General features: G+C 35.7%; 1 protein-coding gene across 1 annotated transcript in view; it reads left to right on the top strand.

Moving 5' to 3' along the window:
- LOC136029498 (M-phase inducer phosphatase-like) overlaps nucleotides 1–21,551 on the top strand; it is a 35,161-nt gene that overhangs the window by 5,716 nt on the left and 7,894 nt on the right. The window contains exons 2-4 of the mRNA XM_065707942.1: nucleotides 3,529–3,727; nucleotides 14,333–14,548; nucleotides 20,028–20,386. Coding sequence (XP_065564014.1) covers nucleotides 3,625–3,727; nucleotides 14,333–14,548; nucleotides 20,028–20,386 — 678 coding nt within the window. The 5' untranslated portion in view covers nucleotides 3,529–3,624. The remainder of the gene's footprint in view (nucleotides 1–3,528; nucleotides 3,728–14,332; nucleotides 14,549–20,027; nucleotides 20,387–21,551) is intronic.

The raw sequence follows: 21,551 nt of genomic DNA, 5'->3' as shown, positions 1-21,551 counted from the left end.
CCCTGTGTCCCGGTCGTCATTTGTGTCCTGGTGTCCCACTCTGTAATTTCTCTTTGAGTGTCGCGGTCGCCATTTATATTCCCTGTGTCCCGGTGTCCCGGTCGTCATTTTTGTCCCGGTCGTCATTTGTGTTCCGGTGTCCCGGTCTGTAATTTCTCTTTGAGTGTCTTGGTCGTCATTTATATTCCCTGTGTCCTGGTCGTCATTGTCCCGGTCGTCATTTGTGTCCCGGTGCTTTGTTGATGGTGATTGCTAATCGAATATTCCTTGTGTCCCGGTCGCTTTCACTTTGAGTGTTCCGGTCGTCATTTATATTCCCTATGTCCCGGTGTCCCGGTCGTCATTTGTGTCCCGGTCTGTAATTTCGTCAGTCGACACACAAACATGACGTCACTCGACACACAGACAACTTATTTATATATATATAGATTGCTATTTAATGTCTGGGATTTTTTTTTATACCTTGCAATTTTTCATGAGTTAATCTTGATATATTGTTAAATACTCAGAGTGAAACCTGGATCAAAAGGCTCATTGATGGAAAATTGCGATTTAGCTGGATGGCTCTTGACAAGCTTTAAAAGTTGTCGAGTGTAATCAATGAAATTCCTACAAATAAATTTACGACTCATATTAGTAGGCTACTCTAGAAGGTTTTTTTAAGTTTTAATTCCATTACTTACCTTCTTGTAAGTTTTTAAAGATCATTTGAACACTTTTTTTGTATTTGAAAGTCAGTGAGCTTGGTGAACAAAATGTGCAGGAATAGGTCAACAGCCCAAATTAAGGCACAAGTAGGTGTTTGAAGCCCTCACTTCAACCCCTTTCCTGCTTTTAAGTTCTAAAGACCGTGAAAACAGGTACCCATAAAAACTTCTTCCCATTCCCTAAATTGGGCTAAAAATTAATTCTTGAAAGTTTCATTATCCTAGATCAACAGCTTTCTATGTTAATAAATAGCTACAGCTTTACTCTAATTTATAACATTATCGGAAATGTTGTCTCATCTTGTAAAAATACTACAGTATAGATAATTTCAACTGGAGACTAGTCTGCAAGAGGTCATAATCTGTTAGAAACATATTTGCAACTTAAAAGCTATTAATTGCCGTGCATGTTTGTATGACACTTTCGGGAACAAGTCTAGGATATAGTCTCTTGAAGGTGTATCATCTTTCGCACATTGAGCCAGATGTAAAATTAAACCTTCTGACCTTAGTAGGGGACCCTAGCTGCTGCCCTTACCCTTTCCATAATTGTAAGGGTTTAAAGATTTTATGAAGAATTTTTTTTCCAAATTGCACTTGTAGTTGTGACTGTTTGCGCCAAAAGTTTTACTATATGAATGAAACCTACATGGATGGATCTACAGCCCAAAGTAGGGCACAGGAAGCTGTTTTAATGCTCCTATCCCATAAATTCCCTACCTGCAAGGCTTTAAAGATTCTGTTAATACAGGTTTTATAGAGGTTGACAAAAAAAATTCTTCGTGCGCATCTTTACTCCTCCAATTGGATATTTTGGCAGAAGTCCTCTCAGAAGGGTTCAAGTTTAATTTATAAATTCAAACTTTGTCAAAGCTTTTGATTAATTATGCAAATATACCCATTACATTGATTATCAGCCACTCCTCAATTGAGGGTAAGTGATTATTTGAAATACTAATTGTTAATCCTTCTTTGCCAGATTTGTCTTTTCTGTTAGTATCCAAGACTGAGATGTTATTTCAACCTACTCGTTTTTTATTGACGAAGTAAATCAACTGTTAGCAAAAGTAAAATATAACTTGACTTCTTGTTTCAGTCTTCTTTTATTTTATTATGAAGTAGAGATTAGAGCTCATTGTAGGAATGAGCATGTAGGCCTCTATGTTCATATTTGTCAAATTTCCAGAGAAAAGTTAAACTGGAAATTTGGGAAAAATCAGAAGAAATTAGAGATTCTATAAGTGGGCTCAAAAGATTCCCCTGTATATGTGCACAAGAAAATAAAAAGGATTTAAAAAAAATTCGTTAGTCTGCACAATCACAATCTTATCTTTAAGGCAATATATGCTAGAGTATGTTTATAACTGCTTCTCAAATTTATTTTAGAGAAACTTAGATCGTAGTAGTAGCAGTAGTAGAACAGTTTATTGAAAATAATCATTTTTAATATAATAGCACAACAAAAGTGGAGCTTGTGAGGATGTGCTAAAAAAAAGTACGGAGCCTGAGACCATTTACTGAAACCAGTATAAAAATAAACAACAAAACACTAAAATATAAACTTAAATCTTGTTTGTGATTGTACCGTTTTTAGTGTGAATACTATTTTAAACAAGACTTTGCATAATGACTAACATGATCGATTTATCGGATTCCAACCACTAATTGTTAATAAACATAGCCTGTTCCCAATTATTTCGCTACTTCTGGTTTCTCTGAAGTCAATCTGAAGCAGATTCAAGTTTTACTAATGAGTTCTATCTTACTTGAAAAATATTACCCTTGCCAGTTAATCTAAAATATTGTTTCAATGTTTTTCTTCTATTATTCTTCTTCTTCTTTAATTTATATTGCAATATGATGGCTGTCGATTTGCTAGATTATATTTATCCGGTTTCTCAGTCTCCTCTTTTCTCCTGATTCTCAATCCCTCTTTCTACCCTGTGGCTGACTCTTCTGTAATTCCTATTTTCTTTTCCATTTATCTCGTGCTTCAGTTTGTTTTTTGCTTGACGGGGTTGAAAGTTGCCATGTTTCTATCCGCAGCTGCTTTGACAGGGAAATGACGGTGTTCACCTGTTCCCCCCTCCAGACAGTTGACCCTGGAAAATTTACAAAAAAAAGAAAAAATAGAAAGAAAGAAAAAATACCCTAAAACTCACTTTAGAAGGGAAAACCTTCTGACGTCCACCTAATGGACGTGTTCTGATTCTAATGGGTGAACTGGTATTATGTACTATAGATATCAGTGCCAGACCAAGTCCTAGAGAACTAATTACCTGTAGTCTACTTCTTAGTCCCAGCCTATATCTTTGTGCACTCTCATCATATTAGACCCTTCTACAGTCGTCTTTAATTTCATTTTTTCTGAGATTTGAACCCCCTGTCGTCACTAATTTCATTTTTTCTGAGATTTGAACCCCTTCCCTCCGCTGGATTGTTTAATATTAGCCATCCATGGTGAGCGTGGTATGAGAATAGAGAATCTTTTTCAATTAGCTTCATATTATTCTGCTATCTTAGCTATATCTCATGACAGCCTAGTATTTATGGACTAATACCTATAATATGCAATTGTGAATGATTGAGTTGGTTTGTAATAAGGCGCAACAATCGATGGATGCTTTTTCCTTTCATATTCAGTTTGCCCAAAATGGATATTGATCAGCTTTGAATTTAATTACGCCTATTCCTGCTATTAGAATTCAACTACATACTTGCAATGTTACAAGTAATTAATCTGCTCTGCTGTACTTAATATCCTTGTCACGACTTTGCATTCTTAAACTAATGCACATCTTAAATGGCTAAAATGTTTCAGGCTGTAGAAGATAGCAAATTTGGTACCATCTATTTGATGAGTATTTCCTATCGACTCTACAGCTATTAGACCAAAATTTTCCCGTATCGACGAAAAATGACAAGTGAAAAAAGGAGCTTTGATACTAGCAGCCTGATGGAGCCGAGGCAAATTCTACTTGCCAAGCAACAAGCCAATTTCGACATGGCAAGTCCTTTTGGTAAGTTTTAGAGTGAATATTTTATATTTCCTACCCTATATTCTTGGAACTTTTGTTGCCTCCCTCTGCTCGCTACGGCTGGTTGCTAAGTTTTGGCCATCCCAATTCCAATTCTAGTTTTCTCTAATTTTCATTTCTTGTAAATTTCAATTCATACAGGTTACAGCCATTCACATGGCTCTAATATTATTTTATAATAATTTCACGTTTTTGTTGGAATAGTTTAGCTTTTTTTCAATACAGAAATAAACACATTTGATTTTCATATTCATATAATAGACCAAAAAAGAGATTGTTAATTATCCAATTTTATTTTCGTTTTTATTTTATCGTACAATTCGTGGTAACAAACTGTATATAAGGAGCGATCCAGGCGAATGGTAGGCCTAACACTCTAGAAAAGATAGTTTTTGTGTAACTTGATATGCCAACAGAAGTGACTTTTTATTTATTCTGACTTCAAATATAAAAAAAAATATTACGTGTTAAGTTACCTATCGAAAGTTGCGAACCTGCGAAGAGGAAAGCTCACGGATGTATGTTTCTTCGTTTATATTATTTTTTTTCAGGGGTGATCATATAGAACCAATGGTCTTAGAAAATCAAGATCAGGCTTATTTAAACAGAAATTAGAGGTTATAATGGTTTTTTTTAAGTAGCCAAAAGTTTTGTGCCACTAGAAAGTGGCGTTTTCTTCTATTTTGTAGCACCAAACTAGGATTTTGCTTCAAAGTGAGATGAATTGCTATCGATCCAAATTATGAATTAATAATCGATTAAAAAGTATCAAAATAATATGTATTGAGCTTCCAAGTTTCAGACGAAGCAATACCGCACGGTGGCGAATTCGTTCTTAAAAAGTCACGTAGCCTCTACAAGATCAATGATTAATATAGGCATTTATTCTAAAACCTCATTTAATTAAGTTGGTTCACTTGATGTTCGCAAAATTACGTACAATGATGTATTATTGCGCATCAGATATAATGAAATAGGGATGGTTTCAAAAGATTTCAAGAAAGGGTAAATATTATTTAGATTAATAGCAGAAGTTCATTGCGAAAAGAAATTTGTAGGGGTTTCAGAACAGATCCTAAAACCCTCCGAAATGCTGTCACCTAAGGCGTTCGTAATTATCTCCTCTTCTTTGTCTTTGGTTCACTACACCCGTATACTCTGTTAGGGTAAAAATTTGAATTGATTCGATAGCAGAATGATAAAGAATCTTTATATCTGCTCTAGATTTCACTTTCCTAACTGTGAATTGAGGTGTGTGCATGTAACTGAGCCACAAGAAAATGAGCCACTGCTACTGAACCACCGCGCAACTGGATTCTTGTATAACCCAACCCCGTGAAACTGAACCCTCGTGTAACTGAACCACCAGCAGGCAACTGAACCCTCGTGTAACTGAACCCCCCTGCAACTCAACCCCATTTAGCTAAAATCCCATGTAACTGAACCGCTGTGCAACTGAACCAATGGGCTAATGTCTTCAGTATTCTGAAAATATGAGGTAATATAATTGGGTAAATCAAAAGTTGAAACTTACATCTTCAACCTTGTTAGAATTGTTTGTTTCTTAAAATCATGATATAAACGCCTGTCGAAGATCATTCATAAAAAAGCTTTGTTTTATTTCTGCATTAAAAAAGAAGATCCGATGTCACAAGCCATTAAAGCTGCTTTTATTTCTCTCTTTTTTTTTTAGATGAATCGGGCATTTCTGGACGTTAAGTAATAAGCATATGTGTTTTAATTATTTGACCTTTGTCAATCTAGATGACGAATTGTGATCAGATGTCTTTGAGGACATTGGAGCCAAAAAGGATATGGTAGGGGGACTGGTTGCACTCCAACCTTTTTTTCAACATTCCTTTAACATACCCAAAAAGTTTAAACTTCATACCCTCAGGTATTCTCGACAAATTGCAGATACGTCGTCTTGTAAAACTGGATGCACAAAGTAACTCTTGATTTAGTTGAAGATGCTCTTAATCATTTTCCGAACTATGTTTTGGCTGATACCATCAGCCGTGGTAGATACTGCTGGTATTTCCTTTTCACAACCCATAAAGGAAAAAAATGTCTTTTGATTGTGTTTGGCATTCTTTTTTACATTTCCCTAAGGTTTGACCTTAATGGTCCATGCTTCTTTTTCTATAGGATCAAACATGCCCTCTCTTCTTGACAAAAAAAACACCTCGTATGTTAGCAGTAGACAGCTTGCATAAATTACAGCCCTTGCACTAGGGGCCAGGGGTCGTGAACCCTGGAGGCATAGTTATTTAACTTTTGATCTGTTTCAAATAAAATGGTCGTCTCAAAATTATCGGTCGGATGTATTTGGGAAAAAAAGATGGTGGGTTTGAAGCCCTTCGATCACTTTTAACTCTTAAAAAGTGCACGAAAAACTTCTTATTTCCAATCAAATCAGTGACTCTTAACTCTTAAAAAGTGCACGAAAAACTTCTTATTTCCAATCAAATCCCCCCCCCAAGCTCATACAAAAACCTTTTCCATAAAAACTGTATTCGTTAATATTGAATAACTAGCTTAAATTATAGCCCTTGCTCCAGGAGCTGCTGGTGGGCTGGTCAACCCCAAAGACATGCTTATTTAACATTTAGACTATTTTTTTTTTTTTTTTTTTTTTTTTTTTTTTTTTTTTTTTTTTTTTTTTTGATTGGATGCAATTGAGGAAAAATGACGGTTAAGAGGGAGAGGCTGATTGTCCTCTGATTATCTTTGATTTTTCAAAATTGAACTTGAAATTTCAATTTCCGATCGAATGAGCCTTCTTCGAAGTTTGTATGACCATCCCTTCTATAAAATCCTTAAATTTTAGCAACGGGTAACTTGCAATAACCTACAGCCCTTGGCAAAATGCCCCGATGACTATGTAGGTTTTTTGTTAATCATGTTTTATTGTTCGAGTGGAAATTGAAAATTTTAATGCCCTTTTTAAAAGTAAAAAAGTGATTGGAGGACAACCAACACCCCCCCCCCCCCGTCCCGGAGAAAATATATTAGGGAAATACCACCTCGCGGAAAGTATTCCCCCTGGAAAGTACCTACCCGTGAAAACTCTCCCCCGATAAATACCCCTTACGGTGGGTTGATATCCAATCACTTTCGACTTATAAAAAAAAAATCCTAGAGATTATAATTAATTTTTACTTCCAGTCTCCTCTCGCCTCTTCCCTAGAACTAATTCTGTACTTATCCGAAGGTTCAATCAGAGTTGAGATTGTTTTGGCATTAAAATACACCCTTTGAGGTATCTCCCTCTCTCTCTAGGTACAAAACAATCAGAGAACCCCATTGCAGAAATTAAAGTACCTTTTCGAGTTTTATAATTTTTCCATTGCTTACAGATAGTTTTTATGGCAATTGGTGTTAACCAAGTGACATATAGCGATTGCAAATTCTTTCGGTCTGTCTTGTCTGTCGGTCCCGGTTTTGCTACTTCAGGCACTTCCAGGCAAGCTAGGACGATGAAACTTGGCGTGCGTATCAGGGACCGGACCAGATTAAATTAGAAATAGTCGTTTGCCCGATTTGACCATCGGGGGGAGTGGAGGCCGGTTAATTCGAAAAAAATAGAAAAAATGAGGTATTTTTAACTTACGAAGGAGTGATCGGATCTTAATGAAATTTAAATTTTGGAAGGATATCGTGTCTCAGAGCTCTTATTTTAAATCCCGAATGGATCTGGTGACATTGGGGGGAACCTAAAATCTTGGAAAACACTTAGAGTGGAGGGATCGGGATGAAGCTTGGTGGGATAAATAAGCACAAGTCCTAGATACGTGATTGACATAACCGGGACGGATCCGCTCTCTTTGGGGGAGTTGGGGGGGGATAATTCTTAAAAATTAGAAAAATGAGGTATTTTTAACAAACGAAGGAGTGATCGGATCTTAATGAAATTAGAAGTTTGAAGGATATTGTGTCTCAGATTTCTTATTTTAAATTCCGACTGGATCCGGTGAAATTGTGGGGAATTGAGAGGGGAACCTAAAATCTTGGAAAACGCTTAGAGTGGAGGGATCGAAATGAAAATGGATGGGAAAAATAAGCACAAGTCCTAGATACGTGATCGACATAACCGGGACGGATCTGCTTTCTTTGGGGAGGGGGGGAGGGTTAATTCTGAAAAAATAGAAAAATGAGGTATTTTTAACTTACGAAGGAGTGATCGGATCTTAATGAAATTTGATTTTTGGAAGGATATCATGTCTCAGAGCTCTTATATTAAATGACAACCTTATCCGGTGAAGGGGATGTTGGGGGGAAACTTAAACTCTTGGAAAATGCTTAGAGTGGAGGGATCGGGATGAAACTTGGTGGGGAAAATAAGCACAAGTCCTAGTTACGGGATTGACATAACCAGAACGGATCTGCTCTCTGTGGGGGAGTTTTGGGGGGGGTTAATTCTAAAAATTAGAAAAAATGAGGCATTTTTAACTTGCGAAAGAGTGATCACATCTTAATGAAATTTCATATTTAGGAGGACTTCGATACTTAGATCTCTTATTTTTTATCCTGACCAGGTCCAGTGTCATTAGGGGGGGGGATGCGGAAAATCTTGGAAAACGATTAAAGCGGAGAGATCAGGATGAAACTTGGTGGAAAGAATAAGCACAAGTCCAAGATAGGTGACTGACATAACCGGACCGGATCCGCTCTCTTTGGTAGAGTTGGGGGGGGGGAGTAATTCGGAAAAATTAGTAAAAATGATGTATTTGTAACTTACGAACGGGTGGTCAGCTGTACAAATTGACTTGATAAAGTCGTTTTCCCCGATTTGAACATCTGGGGGGGGCTGAAGGGAGAGGAAAAATTAGAAAAATTGAGGTATTTTTAACTTGCGAGTGGGTGATTGGGTCTTAATGAATTTTGATATTTAGAAGGATCTCGGGACTCAGAGCTCTTATTTTAAATCCCGACCGGCATTAAGCCTCTGATTTTCCTTTTAAGGCAATCTACTGATTCTTAGAATTTTGCTAGAGCTCATACCATATGAGCTCTTGGCTCTTCCGACCGCTTCACAAGTGCCATATGAGCTCTTAGCTCTTGTTATTGCGGAGCATATGGATTTTTTTTTCGCATGGAAGTTTTCTGAAGGGGGGGAGTTTCTGGAGAATTTTCCATAAGAAGAAAACATTTCTGTAAGGAGGGGGGAGGGGGCAAGACTTACACATGAATTCCTCTTTTCTACTTTTCTCAGCACTTTACGGCTAAAAAATATCAGAACCCAAATAAAATATTCCAATTTGGAAAACCTTATTTTCCTCGAGGGGGTATTTTCCATGGGAGGGTTTTTCATGAGGAAACAGGGAGGGTGTAAACGCCTAGACCCGTAGACAGTGACAGAGTGAAGGGAAATCCCATTAACAGACATAAAAAAGAAGGAATAAATCTAGATTTAAGAGTTTTTGGCGTCCGATTTTCATTGTTTTTGTGACAACAAAACAAAAAAAAAATTTTTAATTATCTTGACAGTTATTTATTTTATGACCCTAAAAACAAACAATTCCAATAATGTTGAACATGTAAAGATTTTATCTTGTGTTTTGCCCAATGTAAGTACTGTGTTTGAGATGCACGAGAGTTCAGTTATACGAGGGTTCAGTTGTACAGTGGTTCAGTTGAACGGAACTCTATTTCACGGGGGGGTTAGTTAAATTGGGCGAAGTTGCATGAGGGCTCAGTTAAATGGGGTTCAGTTGCACGAGGGTTCTGTTACATGGTGGTTTCAGTTGTAATGGAACCGAATTAAGGCTTTAAGTTGTAGCTTGCAATTATCAAGTCTTGACTTTTCTGCTCACTTCTGTTTTTCGTTTTCATCACTTTTTTTTCCTGAATTAGAAATAAATTTCCCTTTTTAAATGTCTTTCCAATTCCTAGAATGAAGCTATGCGTTATCTCGGTTCTAGGTTATATACTATTATGATTCTTTTTATGCCTTTGTTTTGAACTAATCTGGCGGTTGAATTTGGAGGCATCCACCTTGATTTGAACTCAGAAAGACAGTATTTAAATAGGGTTTAAGATACAAAAGTGGTCAGTTGATTCCCGTGTCTGGGTGAATAAACAAGTTTAAGTTGAACACAGTCGCCATAGAAGCAGATGTTCGAAAAGTTATGTCTATTGGAAGAATATCTGTTTGATCTCAGTATTCTTCCTTTGATATCCTTTTGAGCTGAAAAAGGTTGAATTAGTGTGAACTACTTGTGATAACCTCTATTAATCAGATGGTGCTGTCTTTCGAAAGGAAAAGTTGCAACACAGATGCTTCACTTATATTCTTTACTTGGGGGTATGTATTTGAGTTGGCGTGATTATTAGGATAGACCAACGGGGATTGACCAGGTATGTAGCCTGGAATTTATTTCAAGAAGTAAAAAAAACATGCAAAATCAAACTCATATGGGTAATATAAAAAGCTGTTGTGGCATTCGTAAAGATATAAAGATAGAAGGGGCATACTTACCCTCCGTGTGCACACGCCTGGATACTACCGTTTCCTAAAGGACTTAAATGTTCCTCGGGTATTTAACTTTTATTTTAAGATATACATTTTCTGGATTATCCTTTGCCCCCTCAATAGCCTCTGCCTAGTTAAGCCAATATACGTTTAGGGCCTTTCGATCCGCGCCTCTCTCTAAAACTGAAGATTTTTTACTGTTTTCCAAGTAACCTCCCGTATTTTCGATACTTCCCTTCCCTTATTTTGGATTTGTCTCCTGCCTCTCCTCCCCCAAATTAAATTCTCTGGTATCGTAAAGGACCAAAATGGGTGGCTTATGCAATGCTTCCAAGTAGTTGTACTGTTAGCTACTAATTTTGTTTTATTACGGGCAGGGGCGTAGTTCTCATATTTTTATTGGAGGGGGGGGGGGCAAGATAGGCTGTATAACAAATTTTTCTCCAGATTATTGGGGGTAGCTGCCCCTCCCCCGAAACGATGCCATTGATTTTGGGCCAAGTCATGTTACAGTCAAATTTATTAAAATATGTGTTCATGAACATTAGTCATTAAAGGTTTCGTGCTAGGGAGTGTCACCTAAATCAAATGCAACAGCGAAATGATAACTTTTATCCAAAATTTGGAATATTGCGAAGTAATTTTTTTCTCGAGCAAGAATAATATCATGGTTTTTATTAATCTGTTCACCTACATAGCCCTTCTTTTGTCATTTTTTAAATACAGGATCTGAAGTAGTGTAGTCGGTTAGACCTGACAAACTAGTTCCTGTTGGATGAATTGTATTGTTGCAATTACTATTTTCCATTTCTTATGTTGCTCTACTTATTAGGGTGCTTATGTTTGTATCATCTAAATTGAGAAACAGCCGGTAAAGCATCTTCAGGTATTTAGAATAGCGTCTTCTGGCATTCATTCTCTTCAAGTCCCGGCCTCCAGTGGCGGGTCTGTTTGTTTCCAGATATTTGAGACCTCCGTGTGTGGTGCTTAGTTGGTGTGGTATAATCGTCAATATTAGATTCCAACTTAAGATCCTCCTGTAAATGACGAAGTTGCATTTCTAGGTTGTTTAACAAGGTGGGGTTTTGTGGGAATATTGAGCCAAGGAATCGTTTTTTCTCATATGTCTTTTATCGAGTGTGAGTTTCTTATATTCGACACTAATCTTTGGGTTTTTGAATTTAACTATTCTAATAAATTAAATACTTTATATAAAATGTTATAAATTTAATAAATTAAATTTATTAATTTACTACGTTAAATATTAAGCGGCCATGTTGACCGCGGACACCACTGATTAGTAAAATAAAATTTAAAAAAAGTTTAGTTTTTAGTGAAAGTAAACGGCGACATTATAACTCAAAATGAACATGACTTATCCTGTATATTATACGAGTTATAGCCCTCTTAACCCCCAGATCTTTACGTTTAAATTTAACTAATGCTTAACTGAAAGCATTTCACGGTGTAGGCTAATAAATAAATTCGGTTGGGGATTGCTAATGTTCTATTTACCGATTGTCCTCAAATTATTTGAACTGAATATTACTATTGTTTAAAGCATCCTCAAATTCTCGAGGCATTGAAAAAAATAAAGAAGTTTTTCTATCACATTGCACTTTTGTTAGAGTTTAATCTCTTTTAGTTTTCATGTAATGCTACTGCATGTCTGAAAGTTCTTCTCCAGAAATGTAGTTTTTGTACATTTCAATCGTTCTCTTTGGAATATCTATTTAAACTCCAATTTAAAATCTTGTTTTTTCACGGTTGGACACCAGGCCAAAAAGGCTAGGAAGGGGCATTGTTACCATTCAATCTCTTGCAACAAAAAGGCACTAGAACTTGTGATTTCTTTTTGGGAAAAACCCCTTTTCAAATATTCTACGACTATTGGCTCGATCGAAAGCTCTTTTGATGATAGTTCCGGAAAAGAGGACGCAGATACCTTCAATCAGGCAGGAGCACGTGTGCTCTTCGATTTAATAAGTTTCCATAAGTTTGCTTTTATTGCAAATTTGTATTAACTTCTCCCTGTCCCCACAATTCGCCATTTGCATAATTTACTAATTTGGATAAAAAAAAGAAGCTGTAAAGCATCCTAAAATTGTTTTGGATAAAATGTGTGTCCAATCTAGATCCCAGGAAGGCATAACATTCTTGCATTTTTAATGCAATTCACTGACAAATTTCGGGGACACAGTAAAAAAAACTCTTCTATTTAAAGAAAAGTTAGATCAAAATTTTTTGAGCTTCAAGGACCCCTCCTCTCAAGCAACTCCAGTTACTGACGTGCTATAATGCAATACTGTATAATGGTTATTATTGCTGCATACATATTATGTTTAATAATCGCCATACATAATTATATGCAACAGTTATGTTTGGCTTTATTTAACATAATAAACAAAAATATAAATAATTACAAGTATAAATCACTACTCTAGGAAACTAAAACTAGAATGCTTAGCAGAAAAGTTTTCAATAGTTCTAAACCGATTGAATATTGGGGAATTTTTGCTTGTTAGCATCTAGGCACTAGTCGGGCAGACATTTTTATTTTTGCCACAGAATGGTGAAAGTCAGCACTTTCCTGTGGTACAATCTGAAACTAGGATGATGTGTATAGTACCTTTTGATTGTTCTAAACCAATCAAACTTGAAACCTCGAGCATAGAGTTGTACATTTCTAATTTTATGATTCAATTTTCATCGACGTCGTTCCGCCCTCCTTTTTTAAGATCTTCTCCCCTTGCTCTAAAAATAAGTAAATATTCTTACGCTAATAATTATATATATATCATATTATATATAATACATAATTATATATATAATAATAATTATATATATATTGTGTTTGTGCAACAGCACAAACACAAAAAAAAAACGAGAGACAGAAGGAGAAAAGGAAGACTGTTTTCCTAAATTAGTGATTAATATAGACCAGCACTTGAATGAGGCCTCAACCCTACTCATCCATACAATCACATAGGTCAAACAGCATAGCCACACACAATCAACCATAAAGAATAATCCATGGACAGGCAGTCATGTCAATAAGTATAAGTCGTCATTTACCAAACAATAGAAAAAATAATATAGACAAATAATTCAGAGGCAATACCCAACATAAGGGCTCATCATATATATATATATATATATATATATATATATATATATATATATATATATATATATATATATATATATATATATATATATATGTATGTATGTATTATAAAAAGAACTCGTGTCTTTTGGAGTTTTGACTACTGTTTGTACGGGTCGCTGTTTTCTTACAGTTGCCTGGGATGCGTTAAAAAAAATATTAAAATGAAGACTACTCAAGGACAGTGACAAGGATATAAAAACTGAGCTCAGGGATATCTGTAAGCCAAGGAGTTAAAAACTAGAATATTTACCTCATCTTGGGAAGTCAAAGGGTAATCGCCGCCCCCCCCCCCCCTGGAACACCGAAAATGCACAGTTCCCTGAGATATGTTTAAAAAAACGAAAATGCACATACTGAGAAAACTAAAAATGCATATAAAGGGCCGAATTTTGTTATGTTCTAAAGTAGAGATTCTCAACTGGATGTATTCACATCTCTTGGAAGCGTAGATACCCATTTTTAGGAGCTGTGGAGCCGATCTTTGGATATTGGTATTTGTTGTATTTACTACATTGCTTGCTGACAGTTTATAATTTATTATAGTAATTATCATTTTGGTCGTCGGGTAGAAAAAGTCCAGCGGGACAGTTTGGCAGTCCGTTGGGTTGGGTTTATTATCTTGGCAGTTCCGTTGGGTTTATTATCTATTTAATAAATAAATCTTTCTCTCTCTTAAAACAGATTCAAAATCTGGCCTCTAGGAGAAATTTTTTTTAAGGATTTTTGCTTTGTTGTGAAAATACCGTAAAAGGGGTATGTTAAAATCTTGTCCCCTCCCCAATTGACGCGCCTGATGCCGTACCTTGTGTTTCTGCAGGAACCAAGATAATCTCTATTTCTTTTTTTCAAGGAGAAAGAGACCGGATAAAGTGTGCTGTTTATTAATAGTTTTCTTCTTTTTTCGCTAATCACTTTTACAATCTCTTTTGTTACAATATTTTAGGCTTTGATGCAACGACTTTGTCTCCGGTCAGCTCCTTAGCCAACGAATTTCACGGTGCTTCCTTAATGGACACTCCTCGGAAGCGTCTTTCTCTTTCAAGCAATTGCAGTAGCACAATCGATACGCCCGAAACTTTTAAAAATGACTCCGATGATACTGCACCAGCCAAACATCTGACACCCGTCACCTTTGTCGACAAGGAAAATAGCTCTTTTTGTAAGTAACTCCTTTTGTTTTCAGATTTTTTGTCTTGAGATACTACAAGCCTTCATTAGGCGTTCATCTCTTCAGGCTCGTTCATTCCTGATGCTAAGAAGGGATTTTTGGCAACCGAATAACAGAACCTGGGAATTTGGGAATTTTTTCTGTGTTTGTTGAAGGTGGAAGAGAGCGTGTGAGAACTGTCTTTAGGTGCAATAATGCTGGGAGTTAACAGTAGGAATGGGTGCATTATATATATATATATATATATATATATATATATATATATATATATATATATATATATATATATATATATATATATATATATATATATATATATATATATATATATATATATATATATATATATATATATATATATATATATATATATATATATATATATATATATATATATATATATATATATATATATATATATATATATATATATATATATATATGCTTGTATTAAAATGTACCATTTTCATAACTTAGTAGCCAGAAGATGCAAAAGAGCGGATAATTTTTACTAAAAGACGGTTTTTGGCAATTAGAAGCAAGGACCACTTGAAAACTTCGCCTCTTTCAATACATGTAAAAGGTTTATTTGATTAGTAAAATGAAAAGATAATTTGATGTTCGACTGGGTTGTGACCCTTCTTTGAACTGCCAAAAATCCGAGTAAAACTTTGAAAAGGGTTAGTCTAACAAAAACGAAAGGATTAGTCCTAGTCCCTTCTGGTTTCATGAAATGGGTGGTTACAGTCTATAATTCTTACTAGAAGCAGATATGTAAAACTATTTATTCCACGAAATGGAAAAATTGAATTGAGCGAGAAATCGAGGGGGAAGGGGTTTTGTAATTAGAGAAAAGGATGGATATAGGAAAGAAATGGATATCATAATAGGAGGGAAAGAGGAGTAGATTGTAACAGAAAAAGAGAAGCGAATTTACTTATATGACAAGAAATAATAACTGAAGTGAAAACTTGAAGCAGTTGTAAATTGTTGGGGTTTGGCACCTTATGAATCGATTAAGTGAATAATTATTCATAATTTTCGAAGTGACTGATTATACTAACAACAACTATGAAAAATGGGCTCATGTCCCTCTAAAAAAACGTAATCAAACGTGTGAAGAGAAGCTGTTCTTGAAATATTCTTGAATATTATTATCTTAAATTAAAAATACTAAGTGAGTACAACAATTAATCTTTTATCTCTCTTATACTCAAATGGTGGCATACTTGACCTCAGACTTAGATCTGGTCAGTCTGAAAACGTTATAGAAAGGAACAATTTGACATTGCACCGTATACGACATCCCAAAGTCCAGGTCTCTGAGCCGCCCTGGCTAAGTGGTTCACGCGCTGAGTTGGGAATCCTTTGTCCGAGAGGCACGGGTTCGATTCCTGGCGTGGCCGGTTATTTGGTTTGGGACGGGGTCAGTGGCGTGACTAGCTCAGCCAGAGTCGACTCATTTCTAAATGGGTACCTGGAGAAATCCGGGGAAGGTAAGCAGGAAGGGTATGCGACAGCACAAGATAGTTGTACTGAGCTTGGCGAGGATGTGGTCTTGGCGAGGATTTTTCTTGGCTTTTTTTTGCAACTTTTAGGACGCCTTTGAAATGTCTGCATAATAAATTAAACTACATGTTGATCATAATTTAGTATCAGAATTGGACACTCCTTCAAATATATGTTTATTGTGCAGCATTAGTACTTCCTAATATTAACTAAATAAAAAAGAATAAAAAAGATTTCTCTATGTTACAAGTAAAGTCAAAATTAAAATTTAGGGTTGAAATTGAAGGGTTTTACCTCATAAATCAAGATAGCCCACTCATTTATGAGAGCATCAACAAGCCATATTTACATGAAAAATTTAAATATATTGAGAATGCGGAATTAAGTGCAAAATTGTTCATGAACATTTTTCAGCTGTAAGTTTTTTTCGAATGATTACCTACGATTCTTTTTCTGCTGTCTTCTTCCTTTTTCTTTAGTATCTGCATTTATTTTTTTGGAGTCGCATATATTCCTTTTTTAGAGAATTCGAAGAGGACCTTCGATGCCCGCCCAAAATCATGAAATCGTTCCAATTTTTTTTAAATAATTTCTAACTTATTCTCTATAATTCTCCATATGTTTTTGGGAAGTCCTCCCCCGAGACATCCCTAGGTATGTTCTTAAGTCCAAGAAAAGATTACTTATATACAAAGGCTACCACTTTCGAGACCCAATTGTTTGATTTTTTTTTTAATTTTAAACGAAAATCAAATGGGGTGCTTTATCCGTAACTTAAAGTAATTGGACCAATTTTTACTACTGTATCGTGTTTAGAAAGAAACTTGTTATAACTCAGGAGGGCCTTCTCATTTGGACCTTTTAAACATCAGCCCTTTAACTCAAAAGATGCTGTGGTGTACAACATAATTTTTACCAGAGAGTGGGAAAACTGATGTGTTTCGGATTCTTTGATGTTTATTAGAGGAAGTTTGTTTTTACATCCAAAATAGAGTCAAAATGACCTTGATAATTAGAAGCTCTATTTTCCATCTTTCTGCAAGGGAGAGAAAAGAAAATATAATTCTTTTTTGAAAGCACTGACTTTTTGTTTCTGCCGGAACAGGAAATTTCACATTGCGCCCTGTCACATTCCCGCAGCCGGCGTGTGTTTGAAAATCCAGGTAATGATGATGATTGGAGATTGATAGCCTAGTAAGCCCTAAAACTGAGTCTAATGATCATTTCATGGAAATGCCTCACCATACTAATCCCTCACCTTTGAACCTGTGTATATTAAAGCCATTAGCACAAAACAACGCGATTTGTATCTATGTAACCTACTCTTCATTTTGTGTTTTGAAAATGGGGTATTGTTATTTCCCACGGCGGGTAATTTCAACTAAGCAGAAACGCCCCGTACCCAGGTATTAATCCTCCGGATGTCACTAGAATTATCTTCCTTTGTTGGTTGGTCATAATTGTGGTGTCACGTCACAACGCAAATACTACTTCGAAGGCAATCTTTGCCACAAATTTCCTGTTCCGAATTGTGTGAGATGCATCCGCCAGCCGGAAACGCTACCTTAAAAGTTAGACACGTTTTTTTTCTGCATCATTTAATTGGCTGAAAAGGTATACTTTTTGTTCGAAAAATGCACAAAGGCTAAATAAAATTGTTATAACTCATTTCTCTACCGCTCCATACATTTCTCGAATTATTGTAGATGATTTAGCATTGTGTATTATCAGAACTATTTAACTATAGACCTGATATGTGCAGCACTTAAGTGCAGACATCGTAGTATACCTTAGAAAGCGTAAAACATGGTAAAATATTGATTTTCAGACAGTGAGCTGATAAAATAAAAGGTTCTCCGCGTTCGTTTATTGATGATTATGTTCCGTTCTCTCTTTGGCACGATTTTGGCATCTCTCATTGGATTTTCGTTTTGCATCGTATAATCTAGGACGGTCTGGCTACAATTTGTGGTTGACAAGTGCCGGTTTTCGATAGTATTTTTTAGCTTTAGGTAGGATGAAAGCATGGAAAAGGTTTTCAGTTATATGTGTTTTATCTGCTAAAAAAATATTTTTCGTGGCATCTAGATTTGGGATTAAGCTGTGAACGTGTTCTTGTCGTCTGGAAAAGGATGTACTATGAATGATGGCTAAGTTATTATCTGGTTCATTTTTTTCCCAAAATATATTTTTATAATTAAATACGTCAGTGCTGACTAAAAAACGCCCTACTTCGAGCTGTTATCATGTCTACTGAAAAACTTTCATATTACTTTATATTCAGTTTAGACAGAGAGTGTTCAACGACATCCGTTTTTATAAGTGACAAACAAAATTAGTTCTTTGGAGCATGCAAAAAAGATTGCAAATAGTTTTTGCAGGGCTTCCGCTGAAAATGGCGAAGAGGTGATTGTTCCGGTCTCTAGGTCCGTTTTTAAATTTCTGATCGCTTATCTATATTGACAGTTGGCATTTCAGTAACAAATCTGATTAGTTATTACCTAATCCAAACATCTGCAGGCATTTAAACTTTTTTTTTTATGGCAACGGTAAATAGATAATGAGATGGAAATGCACCTTGACCATTGAAGTTTAGGTAAAGCTATTGACTAATTAAGAATTTATCATCGTGTTAACATTATTGATGTCTTGTCTTGCAGACAAATTATCCTTTGTAAATTTTTCTGGTTCTCGGGGCATCTGTAACGCTTTTAATTAGACTCGAGCCAAAAATGGTAGTAGTCAGACTAGTGAAGAAATATTTCATTCAAACAGTAAATGCCTTTTCTGTTAAGCCTAACTAAATTAGTGTTGATGTCCATCTCGGTTTCATTTGTTAAGATTTCAGTAGAATTCATAGCGGACCCTTCGACAGAAATCAACTCGATGCTTGTGTATTATACGCCACTCACTCAAGTGCTTTATTTAATTAGAACATATTTCTTTTGCGCTCAATATTAATGAAATATCACAAAATATGATGAATAATACTTAAGAAATAAGTTGGGCTATATATTTGCAGATTGGGGGGGGGGTAAAGTAAAGCGGCTCTGCATGCAAAATGTGTTAGGTACAATTGCATGTAGGTGCAATCGTATTACAATTGTGTTAGGTAAAATATGCATGTTATGAAGTAAGAATTGTTTTCTAACTTCAAACTGTCCAAATACTTTACCTCCCCCACCCTAATATGCCAATATATATCCCAAATTATATATTTCCCATCTAATTATCACTTGTCTTTGTGTTGTCTCACGCTAAGCTGGAAAAAACTAACGAAGAAACCGGTTTGTTCTCGAGTTTTAGACAGCGTAAACTTGAGTGAGCGGCGTATAATACACAAATACCATCAATTCTTCGCAAAAAGAGCGGAGGTAGTTAAAAGCCGAAGAAAAATATATGAAAAAGGTGTACGCTTCAAGATTCATCTGAAGGATCCTTTTCCCTTCCCAAGAGAGTAAAACAATATGACGATAAAAGCTACGTTTTTTAATTTTATTTTTTACCCCCCCCCCCTCCAAAAAAGACAGAACCAAAAAACAAAATATCTGTTGACAATTATTTGATATCTTCTCTTACAAAAGATAGCCCCCTTTTTGCAAAGTGCACTTCTGGTTGCAAAGATCAATTATAGTTATAGAAGTAAAAAAAAACCTTGATGTATCAATAAATTCCCTGGAGCCATTGCATGAAAAATATTGAGTGGTTCGTATTATCAAAAAGGAAAGGTTACACTATTATTAAAAAGAAAAGATCTAATTACTAATTATTTGATTTAGGGTAAAAATTCGACGTTTTATTAAATCCTTGTTTTTTTTTTTTTTTTTAACATGGACAATCGTCAATTCACTCATGTCCTTGAATGCTGGTTATAAATGATTGAATTCCATCGAAACATCTAACTGTCAGTCTTAACGTAGTTCATCTCATGACCTTTCATTCAATAGATTTTTAATTCCAGGTGCCAGTTTCACCTTTAGTCCTGCCAAAACGGCAAGTTTACTTTGCAGTCCTACTCGACGACAAAATCAGACCAGTCCAGTTCGTCGCTCGTTGCAGTATCGTCTAGGAAGTCCGTCTCGTCGAGGCCTATCAATCCAAAGTCCAAGCAAATCGAATATCATGCTGAATAACAGCCCAGTGCGGCTGAGCAGTCCAATTCGCAACCCCTTCAGTCCTCCAAAGAGCCCTAGCTCCCAGGATAGCGGATACTCTGGAGGCGAAAGTGATGGAATGGAATTTAAGTTACCAAAGAAGTCTCCAAAGGCTGTTAAAGACGGAAAAAGTCACTTGCGCCTTCTGAGCCGCACGTTTTCTTCGGTAATCACTATCCTAGTGCTTATTTCGAAATTGATTTTCAGTATGGGCAGTTGAGCCAGTGACTAGGAAGTGTAAAAACATTTAATTTCTAGATCTCTTAATCGCTATAGGTTTTAAATAATTACAATAGACACTTGATAAACCAAGAATATTTATTCCTAATTTTTTAGAGGGACGAACATTTTCAAGCTGTTAGTTTCGTTTTATTTCTATATAACTGTTTCCCAATCGAAATGGTGCATATTACATTTTTAAAATAAGTTGCTAAGTGGGATTTATTTCAGTGGACAAATCTTCATCCACCAATTGCATTTGCAGTCATAAGAACAGACCGCCCCTTGATTTTGGCTAAATATTTTTTCTAATTATATAGTAAATTGAAGCTAGATGGGTTGGCTACACGTATATAAATAAATATAAGTTTTTTGGGGGTGTTGTAATATTTTAGGGGGGAGGTGAGTGGGCAAAATAAAAGGACAAGACAAGCCAATAAGAAATTGGAAGCACGCCGTGAAGGTTCTTGAAGTTTTTGGGAAGGGGAGTGGTACAACCCCGAATTCTTAAGCTTTTAGTTTGTCGTATCATACTAAAACATTTGGAGTTCACATAGAATCAGTCCCTTGACATTGAAAGGCATTGTTATTGACTCTTTTCTTTAAGTAGAAAAGAAGTCTTGCTGGAAAGTTTTCTAGTATGAGCTTAAAATCACGTAAGTGTTTCTGTATTGAAGAAAACGTGGAAGAGAATAAAATATGGACGGGCTGTTGATGAAGAATAAATATCGCTAAAAACTCGAAATATTTCTAAAATACGAAACTACCTGTATGACGAAAACCATTCTGTTTTTGAGCATTTTAACGCACAGTATTTTTTTATGATTCTTTGGAAAACTGTAGTATCATTTACCTGAATAGTTTTTCTGAACTTTGTATTCGGGGAAAGTTGAAACAAAATTTTTAAGGAACTTTCTTCCATTTGCTCCATTAACTACCTTCTCCTTTCTATTTCCGCCTGCACTTCATGTCGTTCTTTGTGTTAGAAGTCTAATTATCCATCTTTCATTATAAGGATATTTTTAGGAGTCACAGTGGGTGTATTTTAAAGGAAATCCTTTATTCTAATAATAAATTTATTTTTAAAAAGTCCAGGGAAAAAAGGAGAATCC

This window comes from Artemia franciscana, chromosome 1 (assembly GCF_032884065.1).
Source record: "Artemia franciscana chromosome 1, ASM3288406v1, whole genome shotgun sequence".
Classification (NCBI taxonomy): domain Eukaryota; kingdom Metazoa; phylum Arthropoda; class Branchiopoda; order Anostraca; family Artemiidae; genus Artemia; species Artemia franciscana.
This window is presented reverse-complemented; position numbering and strand designations above follow the sequence as displayed.